Source organism: Lissotriton vulgaris, chromosome 9 (assembly GCF_964263255.1).
Source record: "Lissotriton vulgaris chromosome 9, aLisVul1.2, whole genome shotgun sequence".
Classification (NCBI taxonomy): Eukaryota; Metazoa; Chordata; class Amphibia; order Caudata; family Salamandridae; genus Lissotriton; species Lissotriton vulgaris.
This window is the reverse complement of record NC_141697.1, coordinates 651,918,997-651,946,508: the sequence shown is the minus strand read 5'-3', so window position 1 is coordinate 651,946,508 and position 27,512 is coordinate 651,918,997. Positions and strand designations below refer to the sequence as shown.

General features: G+C 45.6%; 1 protein-coding gene across 2 annotated transcripts in view; it reads right to left on the bottom strand.

Moving 5' to 3' along the window:
- The window catches only part of NUDT22 (nudix hydrolase 22), a 39,825-nt gene extending 22,479 nt beyond the window's left edge, over positions 1–17,346 (bottom strand). The window contains exons 1-3 of one of the 2 annotated variants that reach the window (XM_086938349.1): positions 17,157–17,346; positions 9,268–9,762; positions 7,837–7,944 (exon numbers count right to left, since the gene is read on the bottom strand). In XM_086938349.1, coding sequence (XP_086794475.1) covers positions 7,837–7,944; positions 9,268–9,735 — 576 coding nt within the window. In that variant the 5' untranslated portion in view covers positions 9,736–9,762; positions 17,157–17,346. Of the gene's footprint in view, positions 1–7,836; positions 7,945–9,267; positions 9,763–16,268; positions 16,408–17,156 lie in introns of those variants that run through there. The other variant, XM_086938350.1, reaches the window with a different exon arrangement.
- Positions 17,347–27,512: the final 10,166 nt, after the last annotated feature.

The following is a 27,512-nucleotide window of genomic DNA, read 5'->3' as shown; positions in this document are numbered from 1 at the left end:
AGTTACCGCTGTACCTACCTGGTGTAATTTGGGTAAATCATTGTTCTAGAGTTTTGGTGCCGGAGAACCAGTTGACTGTGGGCCTCGTGTAAAATAGCATCACAGAGAAATCTTCCCACTGACTACCCAGGTTTCAAGCTGCTGGCGCTCGCTCCAATTCCCGGCATTACTCATAGGCCCGCAGGATGTTAGAGGTCCGTGTTTGTTCCCTGTGCCCAGATTATCCAGGTATCGTAGCCCTAGATGAGACAGAAGCGCCGGAGCGGTCCTCCTGCACCGACATTTTTGTTTGTTCAGCGCTGCGCAACCAACGCCACTGCATGACACTCACTTTGTGACTTAGTAAATGCGGTCGGGTGCGCTGGCTCCCTGGTGCCTACACTGTGCCTGAAAACTGTGATACAGGAGGCTACTAATTCCTCGCACTCATGCGGAGTTTGAAAACAGCGGTCGGGTGCACTTTAATGGTTTCCTTTTCAACCTGTGTACTTTACTAGTTTCTTTATTTGCGCGACATTTGCCTTCTTTTTCGTTTAAGAGCATTAACAAGATCCTGCTCATCCTAAAGACCCTCTGATGGGTGTGATCTCTCCAAAGGATTGGTGTTTCATGGTCCACTATCTGAGTGCTACTGCATTAGTGTATTGTGAGTGTATTAAAAGTTGTATATTTTGTTACTTGGGTGTGAATGATGCTCCCCATACGGTCTCTCATACATCTCTTTTCTATGCAGCATTTACATGTTGGGTGACTTCTGAAGACGTACCGAGCCCTAGACCAGACTTTTGTATAAGAAGATCCCATCCCAGCAGCAGTGTTTATTATTTTATCCACTTCCCTTTTCCCCAGAGTGCTTCCTTACATAGTGGGGTTTTATTACTCTGTGGAGGGTTGCGCTCAGGGGAGTAGGGGGCACCTCAACACGCCTTCATCCCCGCTGGCAGAATTAGGTTGTTAGTGGCATTGCATGTTTTGCGCTGCAGACACATCCAGACACATACTCTGCAGCACAAGAATATGGATATGTTTGTCTTGCCCAACACATCATGTAATCGGACAGAAGCCTAGCTGACCACTAAATCTTCAAGCACAACATTTGCAGCACAGTTTTTATACTGTCACATAATACACAATATATATATATTTTGATCTAGAACAGAAGGTTTCAGATAGATGCAATTTTTGCAGTGGCAAGAGAATATTTATGCTGGTTACCCACCGTTTATACTGGCCTCGCACTTTTTCTGTCTATGTCACCAGCTGAATCAGTATGCTCGGATAGTGTACAGTCTATGGGTATCCATGGTTGCTGTGTCAACAAAATAGGGGGGGGAGGGTGATCCAATAGGATCAGAGAGGGCGAAATTACCACTCAAAGGGAGTGGAGGGTCCAGCCGCAGTCCGTGCCTGCGCAAATGTGTGTCCAAGAAGATGGACAGGGCTGTTCCTAAAGAGGGTAGTGTGCTGGTCAAAGGAATGAGGAAGCGAGGTGGTTAACATATGTAAACCTACCACTGGGTATACATGGTCTTGGAAATAATTGCCTCACACACCTTTGCAGGTGTCATGCTTCATCATAGGCAGTGCTCCTCATTGGGTAGGCGGTGCAATTCCCAACGGGCACACCTCAAAGAGGGGCTCTTTACCGGAGATCTTTTGATTCAACTGCCTATGAGTGAAGTGCGGGTGTGGGGCCAGGAGGTTGTAGACAAAAATGTGAGTTAAAATGGAGCCAAGGGTACCTGAGACTACTTTATTCGAGTGGTCCCTTGCTACAATTAAAAACGAAACTAGTCTTTTGCTGGAAAATAATGTTTCCTAGCTCTGGACTAAACTGTGGGGTGTTTTAAAAATCGGTCAACATGTTTCTCGCCTTGGTACAATAACACGCGATTCTTCAGGACCTATGTGGTAAAGTCTACAAACAAAAATTCTATCTAGGAATGATATGTTCATTACCAGTTAAGGGGATGTTGTACCTCTGTTGCACTGTTCCTTGCCTGCAGTGGGGTACAAAAGAGGCTGGTAAATAGTGGTTATAGCATATTGTCCTCAACAATAGTGACCAGGTGCACAATCAGTGACTTAATAGATTATAGATTGAAGCTAGCATGCGTGAGGCTAATCGGTGGACCAGGTGGCATGCTATTGTGTGGTCCACCTCTACTATTCTGAGCGCTCAGTGAAGAAATAAGTGCATCTAGAAGTATATTAAAAATAAAACAGCAGCGTTCTGGTTGTTCCCAAAGGCTTAGGAACCAAACTCACCTAATGGTCAAGAACTACATACAGCATCAATGCCCAGCAGGTCGTACATCAGGAATAAGGCCTCTGTATAAAGTAGTCTCAGGTACCCTTGGCTCCATTTTAACTCACATTTTTGACTACAACCTCCTGGCCCCACACCCGCACTTCACCCATAGGCAGTTGGATTAAAAGATCTCCGGTAAAGAGCCCCTCTTTGAGGTGTGCCCGTTGGGAATTGAACCGCCTACCCAACCAGGAGCACTGCCTATGATGAAGTATGACACCTGCAAAGGTGTGTGAGGCAATTATTTCCAACACAATGGATACCCAGTGGTAGGTTTACATACATTAACCACCACGCTTCCTCATTCCTTTGACCAGCACACTACCCTGTCCATCTTCTTGGACACATATCCATGGTTGATAACAGGCAAATTTTTAGGTCTAACCTCTGTTCCTGAGAGACCTAATGGGCCCGATTCACAAAAGGTGAAGTGAGACCAAAGTCTAACTTTACGACTTTCGATATTCAGAGAGAATCTATTCCCCCTGTAAATGCCCAATGTGAATACCGAAAGCCGCAAAGTTAGACTTTCAACTCACTTTACCTTTGTGAATCGGGCCCATTGTGTACAATACAAATACTTACAGTGGGCTTTGGGTCAGCTTGTTGCTTTTCTTTTGCTGACTTTGTGAGCATGCTTTCCTCTTCTTGGGTTTGTCCTTCCATACCATCTTTTAGACTTTCATCCTTCAGCTGCTTACATTCTTGGAGCTAGTTTTTTTTAAATGTTATTGCTCTCCCGAACACGGGCTCCCCTTTCCTCCTCACTTATCTGCCCATCGGCAGCCTGTGTTTTGCTCCCACCGTTCCTCACCTGTATGTTGCTTCCACCACCTCTCCATGTCCCGGTCTGCTGTTTTTGGTATTACTTTTCTAAATCCCAATCTCCTCTGTTGGTCCCTCGGGCTTCCTAGTTTTCCTTTTTCCCTGTTGGGTCTTACTTCAGAATGCACTTTTACGCACATCCATTTTATTTTACCTCTCCAAGATGGGGCCTCTATCCTTGAATGGCAATAAAAAAAAATTCTGTTGCAGAATCATGACTCATACATCCACATGCGTGGTGATGCTCTGCATGTGTACAGCATCACGCAGGGGCTGGGCAGAATTTTTTTATTGTATGTTGCTGTGGCATGACATAAGTCTGTATATACATCATCACACCGGAGTGGTTCTTTTAGTGTCTTTGACGATGCTGAATAGGACAGGCAACAAACACTGCAAAGCCAAAAAGTCAACTACTGCCATTGAAGAGTGAGATTTCATGCCTTTGGCAATGCTGGTTTTTCATGCATACCCCAGGTGTCCCTTGAAATGCACAGGGGTACCTGGTAATGCATCTCTGTGCTATGCTACCATGTTACAAAGGCAAAGCAGCATGTCAACAACTTCACTCCACATACTTTCTTTAAATGCTTTCTAAGGATTTTAATGTGTTTTAGAGCTCCTTTTGCATGTCTGGGCACTTTGGTAATTGATAATTTGTTGGAGTAGTTCATATATTGATAACATTGGCAGTTCACATAGTCCACATAAGTGAATAGTCCCATGGCACTTTTAAAAAGAGGTGCAATTGTTGCCCAGTCAAAGGACTTAATCGCCAGCCCCTATAAAAAAAAATGGAGGAGCCAAGACAAAATTTGAGGCGGTGATCTTAAGATAAAAAACTCATGGGTTACAGAAGTTATCTATCTTACTGGCACAGCCCTCAGAAAACTGTGCCCATCGCTGTGGCCCATTCCCCAAAGTGACAGCACTTCTGGATTGCAGAAAGAGAGGATGTCGCTGAGGAGCAATGATCGAAGGGTGAGGGCCTTGATGTGTAATTTGTGGAAGGAATTGGCTTAAATAAATAAATTAGAATTTTTTCCTCTCTATTTTATTTTAACATATTTATAGAGCGCACAGCTACTCAGATGAGTGTCCCGGCGCTAGCGAAGGCAAAAACGATAGGAGGGGGCGAGAGAATGGAGTGGAGCCAGAGTTACTGCTGAAACAACCATGACTTCAGTAGTTTCCTGAAGTGCAGAATATTTGGCGCTTGTCTGACTGTTATAGGAAGTTCATTCCAAAGGTGAGCGACCTGGACTTGGAAGGAACGTCCACCCAAGCGGGCACGATTGAATTTAGGCACACTCATCCGATGTTGGTGAGATGATCTGAGGGCTCTACCGGGTATGTAGTAACTCACTCTTTTCCCAATATAGGTGGCCCCAAAACCATGTAGGGCCTTAAAGACGATGGACAGGGCCTTGAACCTGATTCTGTGGCGGATGGGAAGCCAGTGCAGCTTCTTAAGGTGGGGCGATATATGGACTCTGGGTCCCAGCATAAGTATGGCTCTTGCGGCCGTATTCTGCACGACCTGGAGTTTCCTAAGAAGGCATTCCGGGAGACCCAGATAAAGGGCATTAGCGTAGTCCAGCCTGGAGGGGATAAGGGCCTGGACCACGGTCATTCTATGGGAAAGGGACAGGAGTGGAAGAAATCTCCGGAGCATTTTCAGGATTCCGTAACAGGTGCTGGCCACAGATTGAACTAGGGTCTTCATGTTCAATGAGTTGTCCAGTTTGACCCCTACGTTTTTGGTTACTACCACGGCGGTCTGCGGGGGGGGGGGGACATATTAAACAGCCACCACTGTCTACAGACATCCTGGTCCGAAACTCCAAAAAGAATTACTTCTGATTTAGCGGAGTTGCACTGAAGCTGGTTATGGCTAAACCAGAAGACTTGTCCTAAACAGTTCCTTATTTTGTCGCCATCCAGAGCCTCTCCCTTTTTACAGGTAAACAGATGCTGGGTGTCTTCAGCGTAAGATATAATCATGGCTCCAGCCGCTTCAGCCAGTAAGGCGAGAGGAGCCATGTAGAGATTAAATAATAATGGGCTCAGGATGGCGCCCTGAGGGACACCCACCTCCGAAGGAGGCATGAGGGAGGAGAAAGGTGGGTTCCAAACTTCCTGCCTTCGGTCTTCTAAAAACTAAGAGAACCACTTCAACACCGTGCCCCCAACCCCACAGTCTCTCAGTCCCTGTAGGAGTCTCACATGGGGCACGGTGTCGAAAGCAGCAGATAAATCAAGCAGTATCAAAGCCGCTCTCCCGCCTGAGTCAAGAGTAATTTTGATAGATTCTGATATTTCAAGGAGAGCTGATTCGGTGCTAAAGCCAGCTCAGAATCCAGATTGGCTCACGTGGAGACAGTTGTTCTACTCCATAAATTCAGTGGTAACAGAGTTCACATAGTTTTCAATGACCTTAGCAATGGAAGACAGGAGTGAGATGGGTCTATAGTTAGACACTATTAGAGGATCTGCTGTAGGCTTTTTTAACAGTGGCAGGATTTTGGCGTGTTTCCAAATGACTGGGACTTGACCACTGCTCAGAGTTAGGTTCAGTACAGTATTGACCTCGGTTTTAATCACCTCAGCCACCGATGCTAGTGTTTTAGCTGGGCAGGGGTCTGATGGTGAGCCAGATTTTAAACTCTTCATGATTTTCAGAGATTGAGCTAACGTAATAGAAGGGAATTGGAGGAAGGTGGCAGTAGGTAGTGGTTTGGCGTGTGGAGGTAATGTGTTAGTCAGTGTCTTAGAGAAAGGGTTGAGAGAAGTCTGTATATCGACTATCTTCCTATGGAAGAAGTCTACTATTTCGTGGGTCCAGGCTTCCGAAGCTTCGCAATTGGAGGCTGCTGCTGGAGGTGAGGTGAAGTGTTTTACGATTTTAAATATTTCCTAACTTTTATTGGCCGATATCTCAATCTTAGTTTCAAAGAACCGTTTGTTTTCATCCAGAATTTTCTGGAGGTAAATTTTTAGTTCTTTTTTGTAAAGAGATTTACTATTGTCACTAAAGTTTTTCCTCCATGTCCTTTCCAACTGCTTACAGACACTTTTACACTTGTGCAAGGTTTCATTAAACCATGGTGCAGAGCGATGTATAGTCCGTTGGGACCGAAGGGTCTTGGGTGCTACAGTTTCTACACCCTTTTTTATCCAGTTTTCCAAGCTGGGGGCATCCAGCGCTAATTTGTTACTGCTGACAAAGGGATTGCCCTGCAGTGCGTAGCTGAGGGCCTCCGGAGTTCGCTTATGGAGAGCTCTAGATTTGAGAAGGGGGGGGGGGTTTAGTGATGGTGTATGCTGGTTTCCTGATTTTAGCCATCATAATTCTTAGCAGGAAGTGATCGGTCCAAACAAGAGGAGTGGGCTCTTCAGTTTAGCACAGGGTGTTTGAGATAATGTGTTCTAATGTATGTCCCTTCTCATGAGTGGGTCTATTTATGAGGGGAAGCAGGTTCAGTGAGTTAAGGATTTTACCTAGTGTAATGTTCTCAGCACTCTCTAATTTGTCCATATGGACATTAAAGTCTCCTAGGACCAGAAATTGGTTATATTTTAGGGTAAGCGGTGCTATGGTGTTGGTAATTGCTTTTAAGAAAGGTCCTGAGTGGCCTGGAGATCTGTATAAGAGAACACCCGCCAGGGATTGGTGGACGGATAATGCACAGTAAAAACAAAGGCTCTCTGCACCCACGATTTCATCCATGGGGAGAATTTTGGCCGAGATGTCATTTTTAAAGATCATGGCAACGCCCCCACCCTTCCCAGTGATGCAGTCCTTTCTAAGAATGGAATAGCCCATGGGTATCGCTATTGCCAAGGTGGGGTTGGCGGTGTCGGAGAGCCAGGTTTCCGTTAAGAAAAATATATTGGGTCTTAACTCAGAGAACAAGTCGGAGATATGCTGAGCATTTTTGTTTAAAGATCTCACATTGAGCAAGTAGACATTAAGTTTCTCCTGGCTCCTCTTATCAGGTTCCAACACGCTAGCCAAGGGCCCGAGTGTCTTTGCTGGGTAACAGGAGCTGGTCCAATTACACATGTTGCAATGCATGATTCGATTATCCCAACCTAACTCCACATGGTTTTAGCATTTATGTGGGGGGTGGGGGGGGGGGGGGGGGGGGGTGGTATACTTTTTTAGCGCAGCGCTATCATACCGTATAGGATTGTCATGATCTAGACTGGGACCGGTAGCGTTTCCTGTCCTGTCCGCCTCGGCGCGTCTGCTGCGCGGTTGAATACACATCCGGTTTTATGGGGTCAGGCGGCTCAAACGCTAACCTCCGTAAACCGGATGTGGGCGTATTCTCCCTCCACAACAATCGACTCTGTTGCGGTGGAACTGGGGGAAATAGGCAACAGGTAAGCAAAAGTTACATGTGCAGAGTACAATTGGGCATTCAAAAATCTCCTAGGTAAAATATTAGTGCAGCACAATCACCATAAAACGTGACATGGCCAGGTAACAGTTTTAAAAATGCGCTTTCAATTTGCAGATTAAAAAAAGCTCTTTCAGTTCGCACCACGGAGCCCTCTCTCCCTGTGTGTCAACAATGCTATCTCCCCCGATCGCGCGTCCGCAAGAAAGAAGATAAACGAATGAACGTCCACATCAAAGTAACATTACATGGAAAAATTAAGAAGTGCTTGAATCTTTCCAGTCTCAAACCCACCTCGTCTCTGATCTCTCCCAGAACAGAGGAGAAAAGTTCTTGTACCACTAGTTCCTCCGATAGGTCCTCCAGACAGATAGCTTCTTCTGGAACACCGGGTGCTACAGCCTGAAGTAGAAAGGAACGTGTCAGAACTTATTGTACTCCCTACATATCTTAGGAACATGCAATGCATCATTGACAATTCAATAATGGTCATGAGTGCCAGTCTACAATCTGTGAAGACTGACAGCAATGGGAGTTTTAAAGGAGAAAGGAACGTGTCAGAACTTATTGTACTCCCTACATATCTTAGGAACATGCAATGCATCATTGACAATTCAATAATGGTCATGAGTGCCAGTCTACAATCTGTGAAGACTGACAGCAATGGGAGTTTTAAAAAGTATTCCAAATTCCTTAAATAACTTTAGATGTGCACATGTTTGTACAAGAACGTTAATTATTTCATATCAATACATTACATTAGTATACATGTTTCTAATAGTACTACAAAAATAAAGACATTCAAGTGTGAATTCACATTTCTCCGTATAATAAGTCTAGAAAAATACTAGTTGCAACATACTTTTTATTTCGTAAAACAAAAGAAATATGGATAAACACCAATAATATGAAGAAAAAAGTATTATAGATATAGAGTGAAATATTTTTTAAAATAGCATTAAAGTTGTTTAAGGCCAGATGTACTAAGTATTGAAATGATTGCACATACTCAGATTCTGGGTTTATGACTGTTAAAATGCTTTTTTTTTTTTTAAAGTGCCTCAGCCATTGTAGGAGACAGTAAACTTTTATAAACTGCTTAAATGGCTTTGTGAATCTGTATCAATGTGTTGATACCACAATCCAGTCACAAAACAGTGAACAATTACATTCTCAAAGAGAAGGGGTCCACTGGTAACCGCTCCCCCTTTGTAAAGGGCAATAATAAAATGTTTGTTGGAAAGTCGGCAAAAGTGGTCTAGAGACAACCTCCAAATCCTAAACATTACAAAAAAGAAACAAGTAAACTCAAATGTTTAAACGCAACACAGCTTCATCTAAGGAAAATTGGCTCCATTTAAAAAAAAATGTTTTTTTAAAAATCAACACTTATTAAAAGGCTATCACAGACATGGTGGTCTGCATCCCCGTTATTGCCACTAATCGGAGCGAGTCACCAATTGCATCCTAACCCATTAATATTCATGAAGTAGGTCGGAGTGAGACAGACTCCGAATTAGAATTTTACCAAACAACCTATTAGCATGTAGGTTGGTTTACAAAAATGCTGGTCGCAAATTTTGAAAAGATTTTTCCGACCAATCTTTAGAATATCTTGTAGTAATACATAGGCAGGTGCAACTAAGGAGCCATTTTTTATGGGAAGAAGAAAAGTGACCTAAAACAATACATCCAGAATAACATCAAAGGTTTCTCAACACTCACCTTGGGTTCTGGATGTCCACCTGGGATGTCAATAAGCCCTGGAGCTTCTCCAACTAACAAACTTCGTCGCAGGAAGACAAAGTAGTCATCACTTGTGTGCAACATAGCACCCACACCCAGAGGCTCTGCCAGGTAGGCCTGACTTTCACCACAGTCTGCCAGGCCCCGTCTCTGCAGCTCAGGAGCCCGGCTGCTCCAGTTGGTGGCGATGAAGTCACGGTAGCAGGTGAGGCCCATGCGGAAGGTGAGCACTCCCCGCTCCATCACAACTGAGTGGACACGAAACTTGGCACCATTGAAGAGCCAAGGCTTCTCCAGTTGGCAGGCCTTCCACACAGCAGCAATCTGAGGCTCATACTCTGGCAGAATCCGTCTGTTATACTTGAGTGAGATTTCTGCCTGCACCCGGTCCTCGGCCAGCCCTTCAGGTAGCGGGCACTGGAACATGATAGAGATGTCAGGATCCATCTTGTCCCAGCTTTAAAGATCACCGGCCTATAAAGAAAAAAAATGCTTGCTTTAGACTGCGAAATAATACAGAGGCCACTGGCTGGATGTCATGAGGAGGCATGGGTAAGCAGGTATCTTTGTGCAAGCATTTTAGTTTCAATCTCCATAGAGCGCTCATGCAATGTGCATGTTCATTACATCCCAGAACAATCATTGAAAATGCAATAGGTCTCGGCTTTGATTAAGTTAAAGCCATTTGCTTTGCTGATGGTATTGTATAGCTAAGCAAATGGGTTTAACGTAATAAAAGAAGAGACCTATTTCATTTTTAATGCTCGTTTCTAAATACGTTGAAGTCAAAGACTTGGCTCACTAAAATCTGCAACACAAACATTCAGACTTTCGTAACACTTCCGGTTGCTCAAATAGATCGCACTAAAGTAACAGTTTAGCACACTCAATTCAAAGTTTGTGTATATCACCACGTAAACAATAGCGAAAGGGGGTGCTTAAAATGTGGTAATATACGTAGCATTGCCAGCAGGGATGTAGTCATCAATAGCGAAGCAGCTCCGGGACCCAGAAGAGTTAGGGGGCAACTGAACTCCTGTCATGACTGTATTTTACTACCCAACGAACAGCCTTGTTTGCTCGCCAGCACGGTGGCCCATGGCTTTCTCGCTGCGCCACAGAGTTAAAGAACACCGAGGCACTGGTTTTGCCTGGGTGTTTAGACAAGTAGATAAGCTGCTATCCGACGACCAGTTTGCCTGATATTTTTCATTAGATGTAACTTTTGTACCAATATCCGTTTATCTAATACAACTTGTACAAAAAAAGTTTCTTTTGTGAACAGACCAACCCTCAACAAATTAACTTCAAGCGTATTCATTAATTCTTCTTTTCTGTGTGCCAGCAGAAAGGGGTCCGAGGCTACCTCAAGTTGGTATTCACTGTTTTATAAAACACTAGCAGCCCGCCCCAGCGTTGCCTGGGGCAGAAGGGGGCTGGGGGCAGCTTTTCAGGCTTGCGTGCACTCCTGCCCCGGCCCCCGCCCGCCACGACATTGTCTGTGTCCAGGACAATGTCGTGGCGGGCGGGGTCCGGGGCGGGATTGCACGCAAGCCTGAAATGCTGCCCCCAGACCCTGAGCCTTACCGCAGTTGTTCCGGGGCAACCTCCCGCACCGGCTCCCTCCCGTCCCGTGTCCCTGAAATGCAGCCCCCAGACCCTGAGCCTTACCGACCCTGAGCCTTACCGCAGTTGTTCCGGGCCAACCTCCCGCACCGGCTCCCTCCCGTCCCGTGTCCCTGAAATGCTGCCCCAGACCCTGAGCCTTACCGCAGTTGTTCCGGGCCAACCTCCTGCACCGGCTCCCTCCCATCCCATGTCCCAGAGCCTTACCTGAGCCGCCGCTCCTCCCCGAGCTCCTCACTTCACCGCCGCTCCTCCTCCTCGTCATCACGTACGTTGCGGCCAGCCCTACCTCGTGGCCGGCGCTACTTTTAAGGCACTACTTTTTTTTTTTAAGTTATATTTTTAAATTTACGTTTTTTTTCTATTTTCTATAGCCTATGTCCATCTGCACACCCTGAGGATTACAACAATGTATTGAGTGTGTGGATTGGCGCTGTGGTTCCCTAGTTTACCTTGCCAAAAGGTTTGTGTTCTCCCTTTATAATAGTAGTATAGATTACATAAAATAGATACAATTAATCTATATTCATGGTTTTCTGACATATGATGCATTATGGGAAATGTCAGGTTCTTAATAATGTAATGCTGTGATGAAACTGGAAGCCATGAATTATTTCTCAAATTAAAATCCATGCGGCTTGATGCGCACAGCACGAAAGGTGTGTTGGCTTGAGATGTGAAGAAATCAGAGACCTGTCACTATATTGTAAGGGAGAACATTCGTATGTATGCTGCATTATCATTAGCCAGGAGTTGCTGAGAATATCTTACATACCTCCACTATGGTTGAAAGGTACTAGTTACTTACGGCATGCGAATGTCTGCAAAGAATGTTTTGGCGCCACCCAGAGGTCGAAAGCCAGAATGACTGCTTGACAGCAATTCTAAAATGTTCGATGCATTGAAAACAAGAAACGCCGTGCTTTCTTTCCCCCCAAAAAGTGCCTAGTGTCACCCCGCCAGTGAAGCCTCCAGTCTGCGCATGAACATCTTCTGTCCCTTCTGTGTCCAGTGAAGATCCTTCAGTGCTAAGGAGGGAAAAGCTCTTCTAAGTCTAGTCAAGGCAAGTTTGGCTGCCGCTATCTAAACCCTTGGCAGACAGCGTAATAAATATTCAGGAGCGCCCAACAGAAGAGCATTACAGTAATCCAAGCATAGAGGGTGACACTACGAACTACAAAGGCTCTAGAAGAAGGGGCAACACTGGAAGCATCCTCCGCAGGGCTCTCAGAAGCAAAGAACAGGTGCCCGCAGTTTGATTCATACATCTCTCCATTTTAAGTTTATTATCTATACTACTATTATAAAGTAAGAACTGGGAACCTTTGAGGCGGGTAAACTCGGGAACCACAGCACCAATTTAAACACCCGATACATTGTTGTAATTGTCAGGGTCTGCAGATGGACATAGGTTATATAAATAAAAAATATATACGTTGTTTAAAAAATATAACCTTAAAAAAAAAGTAGTCCCCTGCAAGTAGCGCCAGCCGCGACGTGCGTGGTGACATCAAGAGCGCAGGGAGGAGCGGCGTACAGGGGCGCGAGGAAGAGCGGAGGACATCAGCGCGGGGAGGAGCGGGGGACAGGCGGGGAGGAGTGGAGGAGCGGCGGAAATGAGCGCGGGGAGGAGCGGTAAGGAGCGGCGGACAGACGGGGAGGAAAGGTGAGAAGCGGCGAGGAGCGGCGGACAGGACGGGAGGAGCAGGTAGATCAAGCAGCCGCGGGTGCGCTCCGGGGGACCCACGGACAACGTTGGGGCGGGCGGAGGCCTTGAACACTTGCTCCGAACTCAGCAAAAGTCACCCTGTTAATGCCTATACAATGCCAAAAATAAAACAAGCGCCCAAGACCCAGATCCTCCGGACTTTTCTTTGCTTTGGCAAGTGCCTGTGTTCACCGAACACGCCGCGAGGAACAAGCGATTGAAAGGCAGTCAAAACAGCGGGAAATTCACCATGTAAAGTTGTCAAAGATCACAAACAATGTGCCGGGAATCAAACGTGCACTAGGGGGTGGTGCAGCGAACACACGCTTGGCACAAAAAGGTATTCAGTAAAAAGCAGCGGAAAATTCACCATGTGAAGTTCTCAAAGATCACAAACAATGTGCCGGGAATCAAACGGGTGGTGCAGGGAACACACGCTTGGCACAAAAAGGTATTCAGTAAAAAAATGAGCGGGCGGGGGCCCTGAAGCCTGATTGCTCCCGGGCAACCTCGGGACGGGCTGCTAGTCAAAGATAATTTCCAGATTCTGGACCGAATCGGCAGGGACAATAGTCCGATCGGATGGCACCGGTCCAAAATTGGCAGAGATTACGACTGGAGTGTTATTAGCTGAAAAGCATTGAAGTTCTGTCTTATCCCTGTTGAACTTCAGCTAAATAAAGTTAAGCCACTGGAGAATGTCCTTCATACAATCATGAAAGATGAAGAGCTGCTGGTTACTTGCCAGAGAAAGAATATGTTTGGCGTCATCAGCATAACTGACCAAATTCACCATATGCAATTTAATGTGTGTTCAAAGGGGCCATATAGATATTAAACAGAATCGGACCGAAAGATGAGCCCTGTGGCACACCCTATTTGATCGCCCTAAACTCCGAGGGAAATGGGAGGAGGGGGGGGGGGGGGAGCTCAATTGCCTGACATCTGTCCCATAAGTATGAGAGGAACCAGTCCAAGACTGTTCTGCCCACCCCAATCGCCACCACCAGGCAAAAAGCAGTGGTATAACAGACCGTGTCAAATGCAGCTGAAAGATTCAATAAGATCAGACCTGCTAATGGCCCCTCATCGAGCTGCAGTCGCAGCTTATCCATCGCAGTGATCAGCGCTGGTTTGATCCCATGGCTGGGCCGAAATCCAAATTGCTTATTGATCCCATCCTCGTCGCCAAAAGTTGTAGTAAATAGATAGCATGGAATGCAATAAGAGTTGTAAGACTTTTTATTTAGTTCAAGAGATACAACAAGAGCGGACTCTCCTCTACAGCAGCAACCAGCAACTGCCACAAAACAGAACCCACTTATCATAGAAAAACCATAGAACATAACATTGAAGTGCATTCTTCATGTAAAACATTCTAATTAAGTATTCTAGAAACACTACAGCGAAACACTATGTACTACACTTATCCTCCAAACAATGAATAGTTTCCAGATATTGAGGTAAAGACTTGCTCACACACCGTTCAAAATTTTAACAGGGTAAGACAAAAGGGATATTGGTCCATATTCAATCAAATTGAATAGAAGTAACATACTCTTTTTCTATTACCAATATTCTTCAAAGCTTTCTTGTGCGCTAGTGGCTCCTTTAAAATTAACTAAAAAAAGTGTGCAATCATTAGGAACATCATGCACGTTCTATCAGACTAAGTGGGTGATAAATTGTTCTAACAAAACCAAACAAGGCCCCCTGGGTCAACAAGGAGAGATGAGAAGTAAGACAAAAAGGTGTGCTGAGATATCCCTTTTACAGGACGGTTCCCCTCACCAACCCGTAGGTGGCATGCTTCATCATTGGGAAATCTCCTCGCATAGCAAATCTAGTTATTATGTGGGTTACAACCCCCTCTGTGAGAGGGAGGGGCTAAGGGAGGTTTTCAAGATAGGTCTCCTAAAACCAATTAATTGAGCAGGGGGCTGTGAGGAAAAGAAAAAAAAAAGTGTGCGAGATCAAACTAATTCTAGGCAAGGCCAAAAAGTTTTATTGGGACCTCCGTAGGTTACAGCTAAAAACAAGTACGGCAGCTTTCAAGCCTCAAGGGAGCCTCTATGTCTAGTTTTATCTTACACACTTCACACAACCAAATCTGGGAAAGCACCCAGTATATCACTTATCTATCCCCTTTGTGTTGTCCTCTCCTTGTCCTCTGTTTCTTTGCCCTAGTGGTACTCTAAGAAGCTTACAAACGTCGCAATGAGCCTTAAGAAAAAACACAAAGCATTGCCAAAGACAATAAGTCTAGGTCTGGCATTTTGTTATGAGAAATATTTTGGTAACGGTGCGTGCTATCCCATGCTGTCCTAGGAATTAAGCCCCACAATTATGCATCATCCAGGCAACGGTAGTATTGATGTCAGGAGTAGTGCTTCTTTGCTGATCAAACTCATTAGTAGAGTACGGTGTACCCTAAAAAAACGAGTGTCATAAAAATCAGTCAGAAGATTAAGCATGTGTTTTAACTGGTTAACATAATAGGCAAACGCAGCAAAATATTGCGTAGAAGCTACTTTTGGCAAGAGAATTTTTTCTGCATCTTTAAGCATGTCCACGTGCATGTACATACATACATCTGAACAAAGCAACACACCCAAGAATTTATAACAGCAAAATCAAAACGAATGAATGTTCAAGGTCGATTACTGGATATCACAGTGAGGTTAAATATGCCTAAACAGCAAGCACTAACTTGCACTCATTTACTACCTTAAGTCAAAAAAAAAATGTATCGATATCACATCTCGAAAACCTAAAGGGAACTCAGATTGAACAACGTAACCATCTTCAAAAAGCCCTGGGTTTGATGCAAAAATCCTCCAGGCAATGACAAAGCACGAAAAACACAGGAAAGACAGGGGCTGACCTCATACCCACTTTCTCTGTATTGTCTATTGTACTATTTGAAGAACCGAAAACATGATCAATTTAAACGACAACTGAATACAGCGAGACCTAAAATAATGCAGTTAGTTACACAATTCAAAGGCTTCCATGCTTACAATAAAATAATCATCACTACTGATTTCCCATTACCTTCCAAAAGAACTAAGAAATACACCCAAACTCAAACTCTTCCGATGGATTTAAACAAATAAAAGAAAAAAAATCTACTGAGAGTTACACATCAGTTGGTAATCTAGGTCCCAATACATCGCAGATCGGGATGCTGGAATCGAGAAGGGGCAGCAAAAATCAAGTCCGAGAAATTCAGACTTCCCAGCCTTCAATAGACAATGAGACATCGCATCCCCGCCTTGAAAATGAAGGCTGGTTTAGCCTTATAGCCGTAAGAGGTCGGTAAAATAGAGTACAAAATAGGGTGATATAAAACACATATTTGCAGCCCACAGAAACAGAAGCGCGAAACAAAAAGCTATAGAAAAATAGATATTCTGACTATAGTAGCAAAATACATCAAGAAGAGCACAATCCAAATGAACGAAAGTGTGCAACGAATGGTGTGAAATAGGTCCAAGACATGTCCCTTCCTGTAGCCCAAAACAATCGAGTAGCCCACCACAATACCTCGCTCCATTACGCCAGCAATCATTTCATATAATAGATTGTCTTTACATAACCCCACACTAAACACGTGTATTTGCCCCACCATAGTTCTGAAACTCACCGTAGACTCACGCTTAACGTCCAGACTCTCTCTTACTGGCCCGGCTGAAAGCCAGTCTCACAATAGAGTTGGGACTCGTCTCACACCACAGACAAGGGACTGTGCAGACAAGACAGACACATGCTCTATTTTAAAGGGCTCGTGCCCGTGGACTTGTAAACAAAACCCAAACACCAGGCTTGGGTCAGCTCTAGGCAACCCCACCGCCAGAGACGGTCTGGAAATATTGGGCGTGATCATGACGTGGCATAATCCGCTTTCGTAGAACAGAGGCTTGGCTTGGCTTGGCTGTTTCCAGGCCTCGGGCGAGACATTACAAAGACACAGGTGCAATAGGGTGCGCACTTGGCAAAGGTGAGTGCGTTCCTAGGACACCACGAACTGTGAACACACAAGAAAGGCAGCAGTGTGACGGAAGACTGTTGCGCTGAGAGGGCCAGGAGCGGCCCAAGACAAAAAAATTACTAAAATAGCAGGAATGTTCAACGAGAACATTTAGAGCTGAATGCAATAATTGCAGGGGCAATGAGTAACAACTGCACGAGTGGAAACAGTCTATAAGGGAAAGAATGAGCCGTATGGAAGTATTAGGAACTGTAGAGAAACTGATGAACTGTAGAAAGGGTGGAGCTTACAAACTACAGGGGAAGTAGGGCGCAGTAACCGGGTACATACCAGGTGTCCCCGCAGGCGGAATCCAACAGAACTAGAAATAAATGAAACATGAACTGCCAATGAAAATAGTAGGATGAGATGACCCGGAAGATCAACGAAACAGAGCACAGGTAAGGCTTAGAGATAGGGGTACAGCTGTATAGTGCTGAGAGGGGGGAGCATGAATGGCTGAGGCAAAAAAGCAGCATGGACACGTTAAAACAGGGAACGTACCTCTCTCGATGTGGGGTTTACTCGATACAGACGCCCGCCGATAGGAAGAAAAGGTCCGAATCCCAGGCAAACAACCGGCTTCTTTTCCAGGATGCATGAACCACGGGCTCCACTGCACACCAGGAACAGGAAGCGCTAGAGCTAAATCTCGTTCTCCCATTGGCCGCGCGTGCTCCGCGACCCCTTCGCCTACTGGTCGAGCCTCCCGAATCACTAAACGCTGCGTTATCCTCTTATCCATCGAAGCCCATGGATTTGGGTGCAGTTTATTCGCCGCTCCAGACGAAGACATATGGTGCTGTTAGAAAGTGTCTATTGATTTTTAAATGTTTTTTGCTCCGGATATCTAGTTTGTAAGAAATGACAGACTCAGTAAGTTAGGGATGAGACACTGTGGAACATTTTCTTTTCTTTTGACGTTGGTGTCTTGGTAGCACGTTATAAATTGTATTCAACTCTGTAAACTTTGATATTTTCTTGTAACGCACCCACTTATACCTCACTCATCTAACATATTACATGCCATAGCAGATACCCACATGTAACTTGATCTGCGAAATCACCATCTAAAACATTTTCATATGTTCAGATTGGTGAACACTTAGGCAGCATGCTTTCTACCTTTTCCATGTCACAAAAGTTAATTACTCACAAAAATTAAATAAAAAAACGTAACTTTTTTTATTTCAACCAGTTTTATTGTATTTTGAGTAAAAAACACAAATTCCCAGTGTAAACTTTGTAAGCGAAATAAACAACAGTAAAGTCAACTAGGTAAAAACAACCACGCCAAGCATACAAAACCCGTCCCCTCCCCCCATTGCTGGCTTTGGATGCATCGAGGCACCGGTCTCAGTTTAAGTAGCAAGAGTAGAGGCGAGAACAGAGGGGTGCGGTGATCGAGCCCGATAACTGCTGAGCACTACAGGGCGGGAAGACTCTCACTTTCTTCAGCGCAGCAAGTCCTCTGCTGATACACCATTTTGTCTCTGTGTGATCTTTCATGGACACAAGCTTGCCCTTCAACACGGTGGAGAGCTGGGAGCAGACCCGGGAGCAGGTGAGCGCCTCGTCGCCGCGCACAGTGCGCACCTGCGCGCCTAATACTGGGCTGTATTAAGGGAGTTCACCCTGTAGTGTCTTCCAGATTACTTATTCCCTATTACTGAGCTGTATTAAGTGAGCTCACAGCCTGTCTTCCAGATGTGTCCTCTTCACGGCCAGTGCTTCCTGCAACAACCGGACAGCCCTGCGGGCTTCTGCGAGAATTGCATTCTTCCATCATAATCGCCATCCGCTTAACTCCTTAACTGTGTGGTATTTCTTTTTAACACTTGTACAGCTGCACAGCAATTAGTGCCAGCTGCACCGTTTAGGCCTTTTACAGCTGCGCAGCAAGTAGTGCCAGCTGCACCATTTAGGCCATCAATTAGATGTACAGCAAGTAATACCAGCTGCATTGTTTAGACCTTTTCACAGGTGCACATCTAGTAGTGCCTGCTGCACCTATTAAGCAACTTTCTTTGTGGGGTCAGTTCAAATTGAGTCATGACTCCTGCGGCATCAGAGGTGGTCTGAAGATGACGAGGTTGCTGTGCATTTTCTAGACATTGTTAATCAACTTGTGATCCACCCTATGCTCTATGCCCTAACGTTAGTGTCTCATAGGAGCTTAAGGTCATATAGTAGTCTGGTGAGAACTTGGGCATACATGGCGGCTGGTACCGAATTTGGTTCTATTAGCAGGCTGGTACTAAGTTCAGTGGTCTCTAATGGTCACTGGGTGGTCATTTTTATTCTGTTCTACTTTGTCTGTATCTGCTCTGTGATGGGTCCCTGCTATTTGCAAATATTTCCCCTGTAACTTTTATCTAGTGCCAGGTGGCACCTCATACTCCTAGATGAAGGGCCCAACAAATTCCCACCTCACTTCCCTGACGGCACATTAATTTGGTTATCTCACCATAAACGCCTGGATTATGCGCCCCCTTTTACTTCTCCTGACCACCGCTTTCCCAATAACACCCCTCTCATCCCTCCCCCACCCTTCCTCGCCTCATCCTCCCAACATGGCCACCTCTCGAGTTAAGTCTGGAGCCAATTGCTACAAAATCATTTATCCTCCTGATCAGTCTAAAGCTACAATAAAACGACTGAAGCATAACACTATTGAACGTTTCCCGGACTCCCTTTTTGTTGATCAATTTTACAATGGTTGTCTTGGGAGGCTCAAAAACTATTTCATTTTCTTCACTCGCGACACCCCCTCTTGGTCCAACAGTTTTTACAATTCCCTCAACGTCACCTCCTCCTCCTCTATCCCTTATGGGAAACAACTAAAAATCTCCCCCTCTGAGTGCTTCAATGGCTACCTCACTATCTCACTCTATAACAACGGTACTGTCATGATCCAAGGCAAAGACACCTGCCTCTCGCTCTTTGACCACCTCTTCCCCTCCTTACTCCCCTTCTCTGCAACCGGATTTCCCCCTGTCTCTCCTTCCAGCTCCACCCATTACTCTCTTTCTCCCCCGCCAACCCTACCCCACTCCAATTGGCTGCACTCTCGAGAAGCACAGGTCGGCCCTCTTCCCTCCCCGCCCCAACTTACCTCATCTCCTATTCCTCCCCCCTCACAGTATGTCCCCTCCCACATTACTTCAGCCTTACCCCTAGCTAATACGCTCCTCGTCCCATCTGTACTATCGCGATACTCAAATCTCTTCTTCTCCCCCATACTTCTCCATATCACCCCCTTCTTAGTCCACCTCTCCTCCAACCCTCTCCCCGATTAACTTTCCCTATGCTCCCCTTATCCCTCCTTCCATCCCTCCTCTCCACCCCTTCATCCCCTCGCCATTCATCCCGTTTTCGCCACATTCCCACTGCATCTCTCTCCTCCCTCCTACTCCTCCAGTACTGCTGCACTACCTCCTAGTAACCCCTCCCATCTCCCTCCCTCGGGCCCAGCAGGACCACTTCCCTTCCACAATTTCCCTCTCTCTCAACCCCCCTCACTCTGCCAGATGACCGTTCCCTCACTGCCACCTCTCCTAACTGACAGGACCTCCACAACCACTGCACCTCGCTTCCTCCCAAACCTCCTACATTCCCATGACGCCACTCAGGCATCCCCCCTCCTACTTCCCTACCGCCGTGTTCCGCACCTTTCTCCCTCTAAATTTGTCCTTAACTCCTCTCCCTCTTGCAACACCAACAATGACAACTCTCCATTAACGCCCAATTCACTTGCTCCTCCTGTGAACCCCACACCCCAACTTACCTCCTGTCCCCCCACCTCTCCCCAACTTACCTCCTGTCCCCCCCCACCTCTCCCTGCCTTCCACCACCAATACCACCACCCCTTGTCTCAATCGAGCCACCCAACCTTCCGAGCTCTGCCTCATTCTCACTGGAAAATACGCTAGGCTCTCTGATCACCTCCATCTCCCAGCTTACAGCTGCCATTTCACTTCTATGCTCTAAGATCTCCACCCATCCATGCACCTCTACTCCCTCCCAACTTCCCATGAGATGCACCTCGCCCCTTCACCCCAATACAGCCAAGCCCAACCTCTCGTCTGCAAACGTCTTTAACTCACACAAGCCCTTGAACGCCACCCTCCTTCAACAGACATACCCTAAGGAACCCCACTATCTACACTATTCCGACCATCACCTCTGTCAGAACAAAGCATCCACCTAAACCTTCCCGAGCACCCCCACATAAGTACAATATCCCGATCACCCTTCAGAGCCCAAGTGCCCCCGTCACCAAAACAGTCTTGACAGAGCTGCGCTGTATGCTTCACAACTGCAGATCTGCAGTAAAACACAAACTTGAAATCTGCGATACCATCACTCTTCACAAACTTGACATGCTCTTCCTCACAGAGACCTGGTTCAAAGATACCTCTCACTCTATGTTTGATCTCCTATTACCCACAAGTTACTCCATATTTAGGAATGACAGAACTGACAACACGGGGGGAGGTGTTGCAGTCATCTTTAGAAACGCCCTCCAACTTAAGGCTTCTCCAATCAGTTCCTCCCTCACCGTTGAATGCTTTTCTCTTGAGCTTCATTTGAAACACCGTCCACCGCTCAGATTCCATATCATTTACCGCCCGCCTCGTAGTGGCCCTTCGTTTATAGCAGATCTCACTGACTTCATCAGCGACCAATACACACAAAGTGACAATCAGACCTTCGTGGGTGACTTCAATCTCCACTGGGGCGTACCGCAAGACTCCTCTGCGAACTCTCTGGCCACCTTCCTCTCTACAAACGATCTTATCCAACACTGCATTAAACCAACCCACTCTAAGGGCGCAATCCTGGACCTTGTTATTTCTAAAGCAGGCATGCTTTCTACCTCTACCCCAATCCATGTAGATTGGTCTGACCACCACCTCATCCCATTCTCTCTTCAACTTTCACACTCTATAACGCTTGGCCAACCCAAGAGGGCCATCTCCTGATTCCGTGATGCCAAAAATATTGATGTCGGTCCCCTCTGTGAATCAGCTTTGCTATCACTTCCAAGGCTAGACCCAAACATAGCTGTTGATGATCTCACCTCCCAATGCCTCACAGTTCTTTCAGCTGAAATTAATAACGTCGCTCCACTCAAAAGCAAAAGGATAAGGCCCACTCCCTCAGCACCTTGGTTCAACAAATCCCTTTATGAGGAAAGGAAGCAGCTAAGATTCCTGGAGAAGCAATGGAGACAAGTGCCCTCCATCGACAATTTAGCCATGCTTCGCACAGCAAGATCCAAGTACCACAAGCATATCTTCCTTGAGAAAGCGGCGCACTTCAAAACCCTCCTTGACTCCGCCAAAAATAGACCCAAAAAACGATTCGATCTTATCAAGACTCCGAGCTGCTCTCCCCCATCCTCCGAGGTGGAGGATTCTACTAAGAGAGCAGCGGATTTCGCTATTTTCTTCGATGAAAAAGGGAAATCACTTGTGGATCAGGTTGCTCATCCTACACCTCCAGAGGAGCGCAAATACTTAGCCATTTGGCAGAGCTTTGACCCCATCTCTGAAGATGCCCTTCTCAAGTGCATACGCGAAACAAAGCCCTCCAACCATTCTCTTGACCCTATCCCCAGTGCCATTGCCTTGGACTTCTATACCCATTCCCTTTCCTATTGGACCACTCTGATCAACCTCTCCCTCTGGCAAGGCTCCCTTCCTGTCTCCTTCAAAACTGGGCAGGTCACCCCTCTGCTTAAAAAGCCCACTGCTGATGCGAAGGACCTCAACAACTTCCGCCCAATCACTAACCTTCCCTTCCTTGCGAAGATCACAGAAAGATGTGTAGCAAAACAACTCTCTCGTCATATCAAGGACAATGATCTTCTTGACAATTGCCAGTCCGGCTTCATCCAAAACTGCAGCACTGAAACAGCCCTACTGCAAGTGGTTGATGACGCGCTGAGGATACTCGATTCGGGGGGGGGGCCTGTCTTCTAATTCTCCTTGACCTTTCTGCAGCCTTTGACACTGTCAATCACAACACCCTCCTCAATATCCTTCAACAGAGAATGGGCATGGAGGGCACTGTTCTTAAATGGTTTGCATCCTTCCTCTCTGACAGATCCCAAATGATCAAAATAGCGAACAGTCTTTCTTCTCCTGTGGCGGTAGGTCAGGGTGTTCCTCAAGGCTCTATACTTGCACCCACATTGTTCAATCTCTACTTAGAACCACTGGGAAACCTCCTAAGCAAATCCGGGATTCACTATCATCTCTATGCAGACAACACTCAAATCTACCTCAAGGTTGCCTCCACTCATGATCTCTCCTTCCTAAGCTCTACTCTGGACTCCATCCAAAACTGGATGTCAACTCATCAACTGATTCTGAATCCCTCCAAAACTGAATTCCTTCTCTTCTCCTCTTCACCTTCTCCCCCCCAGGTCCAATCATGGATGGATCAGATGAATCTACTAAACAATAAACCCATCATTGTCGACAGCGCAAAATCCCTTGGAGTCATTCTAGACAAAAAACTCAATCTAACTCCCCACATCAATTCTATTGCTAAATCTGCTCGTTACCAACTGCGCCTTCTTTGGGGAATCCGACGCTTCTTCCCGGAGCAGGACCTTATAACCCTGGTGCAATCGCTGGTCCTCTCCAGACTAGACTACTGCAATTCTCTTCTTACTGGCCTCCCCAAATCTCACCTGTCCCCACTTAAGTCTGTTTTCCATTCTGCAGCTCGCTTCATTTATGGGGCCAAAAGAAGCGATCACATCACACCGATGTTATCCACCCTCCGCTGGCTTCCCTTCGAAGCTAGAGCTATCTACAAGACCGCTTGTATCACCCACAAAGCCTTGCACTCCTCCTCTCCTCGCTACCTGGTGAATAAACTGAAACTCTCTGGAGGCTCTAGACCTTCACGCAATGCAGAGAATCTACTACTTGAACCTCCCACTTTCAAGAAGGAGAGAACAATGGCCCAATCCTTTTCAGGCAACGCAGTGAGAATCTGGAACTCCCTTCCGCCTCAGCTCCGGACCACCGCCTCCTCCCAGGCCTTCAAAAGGGACCTCAAAGTTCTCCTCCTCCAGAGACACCTCCAAAAGTAATTCACGTCCTCTTGTTATTTGGAGGAAGGCTTCCCACTACTGATAATTTCCACGACCATGGAAGTGCCTTCCCAGTGTATTCCTGGGGTTGGAGTGTCTGCCTCTTTGGAGTATTTTCCATGTACTTGTGTTTTGTGCCCTTTTGTAACATGCACACACCACTTTGCCCTTGTAACACACAATTTGCGACCTCTCACATGTTTTTACCTTTGATACTGGCACAAGTGCCACCTCTGCCTACATAACACTTGTTCTTGTGCCGGAGTGTCTAGCACCTTTTGCAGTATTATACCCCAAATGATACTTTGTTTTCTCTTGTAACTGCACACTTGTCCCTTTTTCCTCCTGTGCACTTTTTACTACCTCATGTATTTTTGGCTGCGCATAATTTTTACTACCTCATGTATTTTGTTTGCTCACAATTGTCACTATTACCTTTACTACCTCATGTATTTTTGGTTGCTCACAATTTTTACTACCTCATGTATTTTGTTTGCTCACAAATGTCACTATTACCTTATGTAACGTAACATATGCTTTTGCAATCTGTTCTTTTGTAATGTTTCTCATTATATTTCATTTCTGTTCCTTTTGTGAAGCGCTCTGACACCTTCGGGTAAAGTCCGCGCTATATAAAAATGCATAAATAAATAAAAATAAATAAATAAAGGGTCGGATTGGGATCACAATTCTTTCCGGGCCCTGACGAAAATAGTGGCCCACATTCAAGAGGTGTGGCCCACATTCAAGGGGCGTGGCCCACATTCAAGGGGCGTGCCCTTTCATGAAACACTATTTGCACAGACAAGGAATGAAAGTGGGAGGATACTGTTGTTGCACAGGACACAGGGCAAAGGTGCCAATGGCCTACATGCTGAGCAACTAAAAAAAATAGCAAGGCCCCTTTCTGTCACAAAATTATTCCAGCCCTTCAGCACAGGAGCACCTGAAAAGCAGCAAAGCCCCTGCTATTACTAACCTACTTAGCCCTCCCCAGACCTTCAGCTCAGGAGCACATGAACAGAGGTAAGGCCCCTGCAATTAGTAAATTAATCAGCCCTCCAGGCCTCGGGAAAATGTCCTGGCAGGGGAGCACAAAACACAGCTTTTTGGGTCATCCAAGGTAGCCAGGTAGCCAGGGGGGAGGCTGAGGTGAAGCTGGTGCAAGGGAAGTGCCTTCCCAGTGTGTTCTGGCAGTTTGAGTGTTTACCATTTACTGTAGTATTACCCTTGTACCTGTGTATGGTACGCTTTTGTAACTTGCACACGTCACTTTTCTCTGGTATCACACTGTATGCTACCTCTCACTTTTGTTTGCTTTAGATACTTGCACAAGTGCCACCATTGCCTGTGTAACGTTTGTTCTTGTGCTGGAGTGTCTGCCATTTATTGCAGTATTATACCTCTACTTGTACTTTGTACGCTTTTGTAACCTGCACACATATCACTTTTTCCTCCTGCAATGTACCGATTGCTACCTCATGTATTTTGGTTGCTCACTATTGTCACTTTTGATTCATGTAACTTAACCTTTGCTTTTGTAATTTGTCCACTTGTAATTTTTCTCCTCATGTATTATTGCTGTTCCTTGTGTGAAGCGCTCTGACACCTTCAGGTAAAGTCCTCGCTATATAAAATTGCATAAATAAATAAATAAAATTAAAAAAATTCCAAACATCACCTGGCCCCCACAGCAAGACCCATTCTTCCTCGTCCACTATGCCCTGAATGTGAAGGGCTGTGGGCGAGGTGCTAAGACTAACACCGTTTCTGGGCTGCATGGGCCCCAGGGGGGCCGAGGTGAAAATGGCTCAAAGGCCTGAGAAACACCTGGCCCCCAGGGAGGCCAATTCTTGCAAACAATCACCCCTCCCCAGCCCACCCTCAGCTTGATTGCTTGGCAGGGCAGGGATGAAGGAGAGGCCACAGCTGACAATCGCTGTCCGGCCGCACAGCGAGGCTGCTTTCATTTTCTCTGTCTGTCTCGTGCCCTCCGTGGGCCGTTTTTTTCCCCTCCCCTTTCCTAGTCCACTCTCTGTGGACTGGGACAGGGGAGAAAAAAACGGTCCACAGAGGGCACTGAGGCACCGGCCCTTCGGCCCATTCCCGAATGCCCGCCTTGCCAATCCGCCCCGGTCATGTATGTACATTTAATTGCATATAACCAGAAGTACTGAGGACAGCGTACGATAAGTTGTAAACACAATCCTGAAAGATAACACTGAGTAGGATCTAACTAAAATTAACGTAAGTCCATTTAAACTCAGTGTTGAGTGAGAAAAAAAGGCGAATTTTGCGAAAGCAAGAGGATAAAGAGGGGCTGGGGGAAATAAAAGGGAAGGAAGTAGACCAGTATGGATAGGATGGTAGGTTCAATGACCGAGTGCACAATAAAGATGATGAAATTCAACAAGGAATTAGCCTGTATATAAAAATTGTATATCAGGATACCATTCAGGGTGGTTTAGACTTCTACAGATAAACATCAAAAGAATCTCATAAATCACATGCACCAGACATGTCATATCATTTTTATACTTCATATTATCAGCACTTCTAGTGACAAATAACATATTCCACCATTTATTGAATGAGATATATGATGTGGATTTCCACTCAGAGAATAGTTTTTGCTTCAAGAGCAAGCATCAAGTCTAGTAATAATATATCTGTGCAGGTAATGTTAAAGGATGTGGATAGGCTATTAGAACTAGGGTTATGGTAAGGAAGCCAAGCTTAAAAAGGATCTTGAAAGTGCGTTCTATCATGCCTTGGAGTCTGGCCCAGAAGGGATGTGTTAGTTTACATGTAAGAAACATATGTTCAAGGGATCCCATACCCTCCCCACAATGTCAACAGGCATTAGAAGTAAAGAGGCCTAATTTGTGGAGTCTGGAGGGGATCCAGTATTTCTTATGTATAGACCAGAATCGATCTTGAGCCAGCGGCTGAGTCATTTTTGCACTGAAGGTTGATTGCCAAATGTTACTCCAAACCTCATCTGTGAAGTGAGATGAATAAGAGGATGGAATAAGAGGCTGACACTTCTTTATTGTACTCCTGGATAGGGAGGTCTTAAGTTGTTTTATCGATTTGTTTAAGCATGAAGCAGAATATCATAATCTCTTAAAGTTACCCAGTAAAGGCGGGAGATCAGGTGAATGTGGACAAGGAAGTTTACGTACAACGTCATACTTTTTTCACATTTATAGATGTCTATGTCAGGGAGTATATGTGTATCATGTAAGGTAGAGAATGGAGTTAGATTGGCAGAGGAACACAGGTCGCTGATTGTGTTGATAACGTTTAGGGCCCATAAGTCCCTAAATAGCATTTTCACATATAATTAAATTGTATTATTGTGCTATAAGGAAGTCATTAATGATCCAGACATGCGATTACTAAGGCACATATCTGCCTGTAATAAGGCATCGATTGTGTCCAGGAACATGGGTTGAGAGTGGGCGATGTGTCATTTTTTGACATGTTGGATGGTCAACAATGAAGACAGCGGTAACGGGTAGTTTAATGATGTTTCACAAAGGGGAAGGCTTCTCGAGGTACCTGAACCACAAGAGCCTTGTGCTGCCAAAACAGTGCATTCATATCTAGGAAAGTCCAGTAAGTTAATGCCACCTCTCTTCTTGTTTAAATGCAAGATGCCAGCCAAAATCCTAGCTCTCTTGCCTTTCTACAAGAAATCAGTAACTCATTTATACACTTCTGCAAAAAAGGAGGCAGTGAGTAAC